General features: G+C 39.3%; 1 protein-coding gene across 1 annotated transcript; it reads left to right on the forward strand.

Annotated features, from left to right (window-relative positions):
• Window positions 1-3,939: 3,939 nt before the first annotated feature.
• Window positions 3,940-8,309, forward strand: LOC129730550 (RE1-silencing transcription factor-like). Its single transcript, XM_055689967.1, has 6 exons — window positions 3,940-4,238; window positions 5,188-5,358; window positions 5,418-6,149; window positions 6,207-6,502; window positions 6,556-7,184; window positions 7,386-8,309. Exons 1-6 carry the CDS (start codon window positions 4,056-4,058, stop codon window positions 8,213-8,215), a joined length of 2,841 nt encoding a protein of 946 aa, XP_055545942.1. The 5' UTR covers window positions 3,940-4,055; the 3' UTR covers window positions 8,216-8,309.
• The last annotated feature ends 2,355 nt before the right edge of the window (window positions 8,310-10,664 follow it).

The following is a 10,664-nucleotide window of genomic DNA, read 5'->3' on the forward strand; positions in this document are numbered from 1 at the left end:
GGCTGTTTAATTTAGTGAAAGTAGCAAAGCGTTACTCCAAATTCTTAAAAATAATGAAGTGATCAAAGTCACCCCGGAATGATGATTGGTGTAAAATGTTTAGAGCATATTTAAAAACAGCAAAATTGTTACTCAACTTTCGAAGTAGTGACTGTATCTTTCTCAATACATGCCAGTACTTATTTTAAAAATATCAAACAATATTGTTTTCAGTATATTCTGAAAATATTTGAGATACAATAAAAAAAGTGATCAAAGTCACCCCAGTTTACGGTATCAATAAATAAAACACGTAATTTGAGATTTACACTTCAAAATACGCCACTCATTTATTTATTTAAAGTATTTCTTGGACGATACAATTTTGCAACTTTGATTCATTAGGCATTAGTAGATACCAAAAAAATGCAGCACACGTAAACTGTTTAAAATTAGGTCCAAAAGTTTCACACAGTTTTCTGATTTTTATATATCAGTTGAAAGAGTGCAGTTTTCTGAACGAAACATGATTTTTAGAAAAAAATTAACGTTGTCCTTCAATTTTTAAATGAAGAATAACAAGCTGCTCGAAATACCTTAAATGACAATTCTCCCATATATCGCACGTGTGCGTAATGTCATTTAAGACATTTCGAGCAGTTTTTTATTCTTCATTAAAAAATCGAAGGAAAACGATAAACATTTTTTAAAAATCACGTTTGCTCAGAAAACGCGGCTTTTTTCAAATGGCATTTTAAAAACTGGTATCAAGCTTTTTACGCGCCATAATGGCGGATGCTAAAAAGCAAAATTTGTATTAAATCATTCACCCTTTTGACAACTTTGTTTATGTCAATTTGAAGTCTTCACGTATTTTAGTAAAAGAAAAATAAATCTGGCAAAATTTGTGTTGCCAATTCCTCAGAATTTCCAAAACTGACGTAAGCAGAGAGGTTCACATATTACGAACACGCATTATAGCGACCGCCATCTTGGTGCGAAAAAAGCTGGATAGCTTTTGGACCCAAAAGTCAGATAGGTAATTGAGGGTCGCGAGAACTAGACAATTTCTCTCGACAAAATTCAATCAAAGAAACAAAATCGTACAAAATGAGTCCGTTTCGTTTCGGAGTCAAAGTAAAAGTACAGAACAATCTTCAACATTTCTGAACATCCGACATCATACATCATTCAGAAAAATCAGTACAAATGCTAAAATATGAAAAATGAATCAGGACCAGTGCTGATAAAAGTCATTTTCTCCAGCAAAATTCTTCGAAAATTACAGCCAATCATTTTCAATTTTCACTTCCAATGATCGCAGCACTCTTTCAGATACACTAGATTTTCGTCCTAGTAACGTGCTGTTATACTCAGATGAAATAGATCGCGCGCATCGTTCACGGTTACGGAATAAAATTTGACGACAAATCCAACCGAATGATCTTCACTTCAAAGCGAAAAAGAAAAACAAACAGTCCACTCAACCAAAATGAACCTCACCGAAACACTTTTTCACTGACACTGACCGATGCCTTGACAATCTTCGTTAACTGATAAACTGATTTTGTTGTCTTGCTTCCATCGCATGAAATATAATGAGGTGTTTTACAGTTCACTTCCATGCAAAAAGCGGGAAGGGAGAACTCTGAAAGGATTGTGAAAAAATAACGTTTTTGGATGCTTTTTTCACTTTCACTCAAGAGTGTCAACAAATATCAACCCTGAAGGACACTCCAAACGGATCTCAAAATCAGGACAGGTCCTGCTAAATCAGGACGGATGGTATCCCTACTCATAACGCGTACAGTTGTATCTATTTCCCAGTTTTCAAATCACTCATTTTTGACAACTACATATTATAATAAAAATGTGTAAAAAATTACCTATTAAAATGTTTTCGATGTAGAGACTAAATAATCTTATTTGAATCATGATCTACACACTTAGATTTTATTGCCGAGAACTCAACAGCTGATAAATTCAGCGAAATGTTCTGCAATTTTTGGCAGAATATTCAAGAACATCGGCAAACACAATGTCAATACATGCTGGTTTACGGTAGATCGATATATTTGCTGAACGATCGTCGAAATATATTGCTGACATTTGTTAAAAATTTCGCCGAGCTCGATCAGCTGTTGGGAAGCTTACCGAGATAAATTAAGTGTGTAGTATCCCTACTTCTATTCTTAGCTTTCCTATGAGTAATTACTGCCAAAAAAAAAAAAACGCAGACTAAAGAGACATGAAAACAAAAAAAAAGCTATACGTGAAATTTTGAATTCGTACTAGTTCAGTGGTTCCCAACCGGGGGTCCGCGACACTTACCTAGGGTAGCCGCGAAGCTCCTGGCACACTTGACAGGTAATTAAAATTTCTTTCTAGATTCCTTTGTTAGGGCGGATTTTCAACCCTTTTGTGGACTAGGACTAAAACGTGAAAAAAATTAGACTTGGAGAACTATATCCAGCTTTCCACGAGCGGTAATGGCGGATAGTGCACGCAGCCCTTTTTGACGTTTTCTGTAGGTCAGGGAATTTTCAATCGCAGTAAGGGATCATTCAAATAATACATAACGCGCTCAGGGGTGGGGGGGTACTCAGCGAAGCGTTATATTGCATGTGGCAAACATGTAGAATTGCGTTACATGGGGGTGGGTGGGTATTGAAAATTGCCAAATTCCGCGTTATGTAATATTTGAATGGTTCCTAACGGAGTAGAAAATATCACAACATCGTAACGTAGCGTAGCAACTTCAACAAACAATGGGCGTTTTGTTATTTTAATTCCGGCGTGCGCATGCGCGGATCATAATAAACAAAACTGTTTATTAAAGTTGCTATGCTACGTTGCAAAAATTTTTTGTTTTTCACTCCGTTACTGCGATTGAAAATTACCCGACCTACAAAAAACGTCAAAATGGGCTGCGTGCACTGTCCGCCATTACCGCTCGTGGAAAGCTGGATAGACCTATTTACGAACGAATGTGTTAAAGCCACTCATTGAGGAAAATATTTACAAATCGCTGTTTTGTTTGCAATGCTATGTTTTTAGCAGCTGGACTAATAATCAATTGAACACTTATTATAAGTTCTAAACTCGTTTCTGAATAAATATTTCATTCGTGAGCATGAATCGGAAGAAGCTGCTAAACATAATCGACCTAAAATGGTAAAAAGTGAAGTTACAGTTTGGAGGAAACAAAAGCAACTCTACGCAGGTTTACACGTTCACTAGTGTGCGTAGGTGAAAAGTCACTTATCTCTATGAGACTGAAAAACGCAGCCTCGTATAGCAAAAATTGTATCTGAAATTGCTCTGGGGGTCGCGAAGCTTTCTTATAGACAGTTTCTTTATTCCGCTGTGTGCGGGTAAAACTGCCGAGCAATAATGAAACGTCATCGCCGTTTAAGACGCAAGTAAGAAAGAGATGCCAGATAATTGTTTACGAACTTAGCACGTGCGGTGGTGGATTGAAGCTGACAAATTTTACAGTGCGCTTCGGGCAGCACGCCAGGTCAAAACTGGGTCAATATCGAGCGAATAAAGAAGGGTTTTGACAGCAGTTAGTGCGCTTCCAGGTCAAAACGAGGTGAGCTGGTGGAATAAAGAAATTCGCTATTAGCTTCGCATAGGGGGGCGCGGATCAAAAACTGTTCCAATTTCACACTTACAGAAGTGTTTCGAAAAATATTTAAAATCGGTTATCTTTTCTTTCACACGGTATTGTTTTGAGATTTGTAGAGAAAAATGTGTTTATATCGAAATACGTCCTTTCGAAAAAGCATCATTAAATTCATCACAACAAAACGCCACATTGATACAAAAATAGCATGTTTTCAGGAAAACATTTTGTCCGACACTTGTTTCTCGTTACATTAAGCGCCAAAGTATCAAACTATACCGGTGGTAGACATATGAACTACAGTTACTCTCCAGTTTCGGCTGTTTTTGCTCAATCGTGTCCCGCTACCGACATTTCAGTTGTGGTGAAGAGCAGTGAAACAGCGTATTTTGTTGCTTAGTGAAACTACTGTTTGTGCTGGTATAAATCTATAAATTTTTGCACGAAAATGGATGACACAGAGGAACAGCTTGCCGAGGAAATGAAAACCAAAAGGATTTGTAGATTTTGTTTGACACAGGAGGAGCCGATGAGTGACATATTTTCGACAGAAGCTGCAGCAAACAACTACAACTGGAGAACGAAACCAACTCCTTTAACGCTTCAGATAATGGCCTGTGTTTCGATTGAGGTAAGTCTGGTTTAGTTTTAGCTGCCGTGATTTTTGTTTCGTGATTTGGCGGCAAAAATTTGTGTCGCATATTTTCAAATGGTTTGCTATAGGTTCTTCGGAGTCTCCGCTATTCAGTATTTTCCACCAAGGCACAGCTCCCTCTACGGATAGCTTCGCTCATCTGCTGAATCCAAAATGGCGAGAAAATTTGTTATATATTTTAGCAGAGTTTGCTGAGTGTGGTCGTTGTGGCTCTGTACTTACCCGTTGTTTACTAGGCTATCTTTCGACCGGGAATTTAAATTTCGCTTTGTTTAGTAGAGACAACCACACTTCATAGCAAAGATTCAATGATAGCTTCCTTGATAAATGTAAAATATTTCCAATATTTCAGACTAATGCAAAAAAAAGATAAGTTCTTCTAAATCATGACAATCTACAGCTTATTGCGTCGAAATTTCATGTCTCGTATTTTTTTTTAATTGCCTTTAAGATATGCGCAATAATTCGTGAATAATTTTGTTCAATAAGGTCAAACCCCGAGGTGTTATTCTTAACTACTAAAATTCGAGAATGTCGGTATTTTTCGACATTATCTCTTTCAAAAATTAAAAAAAAACATAGGTACATAAAGCGAAAATTTAAAAAAGCAATATTTACTCATACATAATTGTATTGTAAAATCTCACTAGCAACATTTCAAAATTTAGATTATTCAACCAAACACCGCACTGATGTGAGTTCAAAAACTGAACATGTGTCAAAGTTTAACGAGATTCGAGAAAATATTTTTCTCGACAGTTTGTACTGAAACCCGGTTAAAGGTTTCAGGAAAAGTTACATTGTAAATCATGTACCTGAAATTAAAATTGGTTTGGTTTTGGAATTAAAGTCTTGGAAAAATCCAGTAAACTTTGGTGTGATTGATGATGATGCTAGGTATGCCTTTCGATTTCTGTGGTTTCAGGTTTATAAGGACGATGGAATGCCAAGCACAATATGCAACAACTGTCGCCTGCTCATGGACCATTCTTATCACTTCAAGCAAATATGTAAGAAGGCCGATACGTTGCTTAAAACGTATCCGTTAACTGGCGTTTGGCCAGAGAAGCTAGCAGTCTCGATTAATCTTTTTAAGGTGAGTTTTACACATATGACACGACATGTGTGCTAAATAATGTTTTACTTAAAACCCAGAGCTCTCAGCCCCTGACAACCAACGAAGACACGCAGCCCCGTAAAATAAATCAATTGAAGCGACGCCATTCGACTTATCAACCACCGATTCAAGAATCAAAACCGATAACAGTAGCACAGGTTAAACCGTCTATGAAACGTCAACCTAAGGAGGAATATTTGGAAAATGAGCAAGAAACGGTTGAAGAAGTCGAAGTTAAACCGAAAATCGTAAAACTGAGTATTGAAGATTTGAGAAATATCAAACAGGGGAAACCGATAGAAAAAACCAGAAATCTTTACCAGAAAGCTGGACCAACACCTAAAAAGTCTCCGGTGAAAGTAATTAATGGTAATTTGGGTGCGGCTGCCAAGAAACCGATTTTATTGAACACTATGCTATCTAGCAAAAAAACGGAGGAACACGTGGTCCAAGTTGCTGATGGACGACTAGAAATTGTTTCGATGGAAGCGTCTGAAACCGATCCGGTCAAGGTTGCGGAGCCGGTAGCGACCCATGTTTTCCCATGTAATGAGTGCGATCGGTCCTTTCCTTTGAGGCAACTATTGGAAATACACAAGAGCAATCATAATCGAGAACGGAATCATCCGTGCGAGCTGTGCGATAAACGATTTTTCAGTAAATATGATTTGGCGAAGCATAACATGACTCACACTGGGGAGCGACCGTTTGTATGTGTAATTTGTAAATCTGCTTTTCCACGTGCTACGCTTCTAACAAGACACCAGAAGGTATTTCCCTCAGCGTCATAGTTAGATTCAGTAAACCTAAATTTACTAAATTTTTAGATTCATAAGGATCAACCAAAGTTTGTTTGTATGTACTGTCAGCGTTCATTTTTCTCGGACGAAGAATTACAGAAACACACCGAAACGCATCAGAAACGTCGACCTTTTCATTGCAAGAAATGCCCAAAAAGTTTTGCTTACAAGCAGGGACTCGAGCGGCATGAAATAACTCATGACTCTAATCTGCCATATCCATGTGAACATTGCGATGTATCATTCCCTACTGCTGCTAAATTGGCGCGACATCTTACCGCTCATGCAGGAGGTCGACCATATCCTTGTCGCATGTGTTCAAAGTAAGTTTTGTTCTTAAAATCGCTCTCAGAATATTAATTTAATGTTCTCGCAGATCATACATGCTCTCCCATCATCTTACCAGACATGTTCGGACTCATCAAGCTGGTAAAGGTGTGTACAAATGCAGCGACTGTCTCAAAAACTTCAATAGTGTGGATGATTTGGTGTACCACTCAGCGGTACACGCGACCACTAGTCTTAACTGTCCGCTTTGTCAAGAACATTTCGAAACTGTTGATCTGGTCACTGCCCACATCAAACTCCACTCCGAAGGAGAACAGCACGCATGTGACTATTGCGATTTACTTTTTCTCGATGCGAAGCGCTTGGAAGAACATTGTCAAATGAATCATCTCTCTGTGTTAGCTACAGATCGGCTGGAGAATGATTCGGACTTGAATGCCTCCAGTACGGATGATGCTGCACTCGAGACACCTGAACAACTAATCATTGAGAAGATCGTCATCGGTAGGGATGGTAGCAAAACAATAACAACGTTCGTGGATGGTGAACAGAAAGACGAGAAGGTGGTTTTGAAGCCGGGAAAAACTTCTCGAACCGCGAAAGCTGGAGAATCCTACTCAGGAAAGCAAGCCACAAATGAACATACAGTCAAACATGAAATTTTCTTCGACAGCGAAGACCTGCCAGTAGCAGAAGAAGAATATGTGGAGCTTACAGGTAGATTTTTTACAAATCGCTTTGAATGAAATAAGGCTTCGTTTGGTTATCTAGAATATTATTTTTTTGTTCAGTTCGTCAATAATACAGTTTTTAAGGTTTCGCCCTTGTTTTCCGATGGATTTTATATTCATGCTTACTTCTTATCTTATCAGATGTTTTTCAATTTCACTATTTTCATGATTTTTTTTTATATTTTAGATAATGAGGTACAACTAGAACCACAAGAAATTTATTACGAAGAGCATGTCTTACCAGAAATCAAGCCGGAACATTCTATTCAAACTCAAATAAAAAGCAATGCTACAGAAAGCCGCTCAAAGCCGCAAGCGGCTACCAGCGAACGAAAAAATGTGTCCCCGACGAAGAATACACCATTGAAAACTGTTCCGGAAACTAATTTCATCAAACCCAGCGTTCAGAAAAAAATGGACAGCTTTTTCAAAAAAGCTCCATCTAAATCACCACCTGAGAAAACGGATCGAAAAAGTATTGGTGATGTTTTAAAAAATCTACCCAAAGGAATGACAGTTAAGCGACCGACCCAAACTATAGAACAGAAAGAACCTGTGAAACCTGTCATTTCCAGAGCGTCAGCAACGCCGCTAAGAACATTTGCATCCAAAAAGAAAACTGAAAGCAAAGTGGCGCCTGTTGTGGAGCTAGCACCTGCTAAACGATCATCCGTTAGACAACAGAACGAAAAACAATCTCCCGACACTGGTAATGTAAAAACTGGAGTTAAACGGCCCCTCGAGAATGAAAGATCTCCGCCTAGTGCTAAGCGCATGGCTTTTGAAACTCCTGTGAAATCGATTGCTTCTGCTACTAAGCCCAGTAATGTTCACTCAATTGCCAAGCCATCACCCGGACTAAGCTCGGCATCGAAGCGAAGCAAAACTTTTGAAATGAAAATTGGTGACAAGATGGTCAAAGTTCAGAAAGTTATAATGACCAAATCAGAAGTGGCTGCAATGGCTCGGGATGGGAAGATCGAGATGCAAGGAGAAACTATGATACTGAAAAAGTGAGTACCAATGCATTAATCGTTTTTAATATCTAACTATATATTCTTCTTTGTGCATTTGTTGAAATTGATAAAATAAAGTCATGCGTTTTTACCTATGCAAAGCGTTTCAGTTAAAAGAACGAATTGAACACTTATACCTAAAATTAATTTCTATAGTACCTAACATGTAATGTTTACTTTTCGAATTCAATTCCAAATTCGTAACTGTTTGTTTAATACAAACACAGCATGTTTGTTAAGGAGCCTGGTTATCTATACATAATTTGATGAGCTCTTGCTTTCGTTACGAAGAATAGAATCTAGCAGGCTAAAGCCGGGGTGGCTTGTGCTGTATCAAGAAGTCGGCTCCATTCAACTGGGTTCTGCATGCGCCATGTTCCCAGACGTCTTATCATTCGTAGATCACTTCCAATCTGATCAAGGCATCGTGCAGCTCCTCTGTTTCAGGTGCTGGAGGGGTCACTGAAAAGAATCATTTTTACCGGGTTGTTGTCCGGCATCCTTGCTACGTGTCCGGCCCATCGAAATCTCTTAACTTTACCCAGATGTGCAATGGGGGTCTCTCTAGCAGCGCGTGCAGTTCATGGTTCATGCGTCTACGCCATTCTCCGTCTTCAGTCCGTTCTTAAACTTCAAGGGTGCTTAGGTCGTCTGAGAGCAGTGTTCTCGTCTCTAGCCCATAGAAAGCCACTAGTGTTTTGTACAGCTTCAGCTTCGTATAGCGGCGTAGTAGGCACGATTTTCCATTTAAATGCGTCTCCGGATCTCCTTGCTGGCGTTGTTGTCAGCGGTTACCAACAATCCTAAGTACACGATCTCATCTACCACTTCTAGCTCATCGCCTTCTACGATGATCCGGGGTGGAAGGTTAACAATGTTCTCCTTGGAGCCTCTTCCCTTCATATACTTTGTTTTTGATGTATTGATCAGCACTGCCGTGATATAACATTATGACGTACATCCATTTGATCAGTTTTTCAATATGGCCCAAAAACGAACGGGTTACTTGTCACTTTTGTATTGAAATGGAGCATACGTCATTCTGTTTTCTTGATTTTATGCAACGTACGAATAAGTAACAACTAAAATAAAGATCGTCTTAGCCTAAAAAGATGGGTCTTCGAATAACGAACAAATTGGCATGAGAACCCCATATTTGAAAAAATGGCGCTCACGTCAGTCTGCGAGATTACGGCAGAGCAGTCCAATACGTATATAGCTTCCACTTATAGTCTGGTGGAGGTTTCCTTTTCCGACGCAAAGTTTCGTGCTATGATGTCAAAGTCATCAGCGAAACCTTTAAGCTGAGCCCGCTTCGTGAATTCGTACCACTAGTGTCGATGCCCGCTCTTCGTATAACATTTTCAATGGCGAGGAAAGTCCATCATCTTGTTTCAATCCTCGGCATGACTCGAAGGGACTCGAGAGTATCCCCGAAACACGCACTAACACCCCTTGGAATAGAACTTGGGAGAAAATTTTATTAGCAGCAGCAAAGAGCGTAACGCCACGATAGTTGCAGCATTCCAGCTTGTCGCCCTTCTTCTCTGAAACAAATGTTGTAGTAACAATAAACATGAAACTGTTTTCATAGTTACTATTATCAATAATTGTTAATGTAAAACACTATTTTGTTACAAATACGGTGAATGCAATTGAAACTACTATGTCTCCCGCGATTTTGTCGTAGTGTTCTCAACAACTTTTTGCATTGCATTCTTGTTTATTCGGCAGCCGAAGAGGAAAGTTCATTTTCTTGTGTGCTCCGCAGTTCGCTTAAATTAATTTACCGTTTTTTCTAGCGCTCGCTGGTGAAGAACAGTGTGTGGTAGTGGTGAAGTGCTTGCTTTTGGCGCGTGTGCTGGAAGGTGCGGCGCTTGTTTTTTGGTTTGCTTCTTCTCCTAGAAGAACATGGCGATTCGATCGAAGCTCCGGCGAGGTAAAGGAGGCGGTGACGCCGTTTCTCAGACGGTGCAACATCGCAACTGTGCTGGAAGGTGTCGTGCTAGTTTTTGGCGCGTACGCTGACAGAGGAAAAAATCGGCGGCGCCGTTTTGCAGTCGATGCAACTCGAAACCGCTAGTGCTGATTACAACTACATACAAAGATAAGTGACACTTTTTATTTATTCTCTCTCCCACTTGTGTATATACATAACTGATCCATCTTTCATTCTTTTTATACATAATATATTCACTTTTTTTTTACCTTGTTAGCATTAGTATATTACATATTTTTATATTTGATACATTGCGCAGCCGTTGAATGGCGGTTGGGGGTCTGGCTACCCCACCGGACCTTTCATCCTCCTCAGAGGCTGAAGAGTCCGGCATGGACTTTGCCGAGATTCCCATAAATGACAACAACGCTTTCTTTGACGTAGTAAAGAAGCGTAAAAGGCCACGTAAAACTGCCCCGATTGTCCCATCCACTGATGATGTGCCAATACG

The sequence above is a fragment of the Wyeomyia smithii genome, chromosome 3 (assembly GCF_029784165.1).
Source record: "Wyeomyia smithii strain HCP4-BCI-WySm-NY-G18 chromosome 3, ASM2978416v1, whole genome shotgun sequence".
NCBI lineage: Eukaryota > Metazoa > Arthropoda > Insecta > Diptera > Culicidae > Wyeomyia > Wyeomyia smithii.

What these genes read in the sequence shown, in the direction of transcription:
- LOC129730550 (XM_055689967.1), top strand. Translation starts at nt 4,056, where the DNA reads ATGGATGACACAGAGGAACAGCTTGCCGAGGAAATGAAAACCAAAAGG. An exon ending in TCTCGATTAATCTTTTTAAG is followed by an intron (nt 5,359 to 5,417) that starts GTGAGTTTTACA and finishes CTTAAAACCCAG; the next exon opens with AGCTCTCAGCCCCTGACAAC. An exon ending in TTCTAACAAGACACCAGAAG is followed by an intron (nt 6,150 to 6,206) that starts GTATTTCCCTCA and finishes CTAAATTTTTAG; the next exon opens with ATTCATAAGGATCAACCAAA.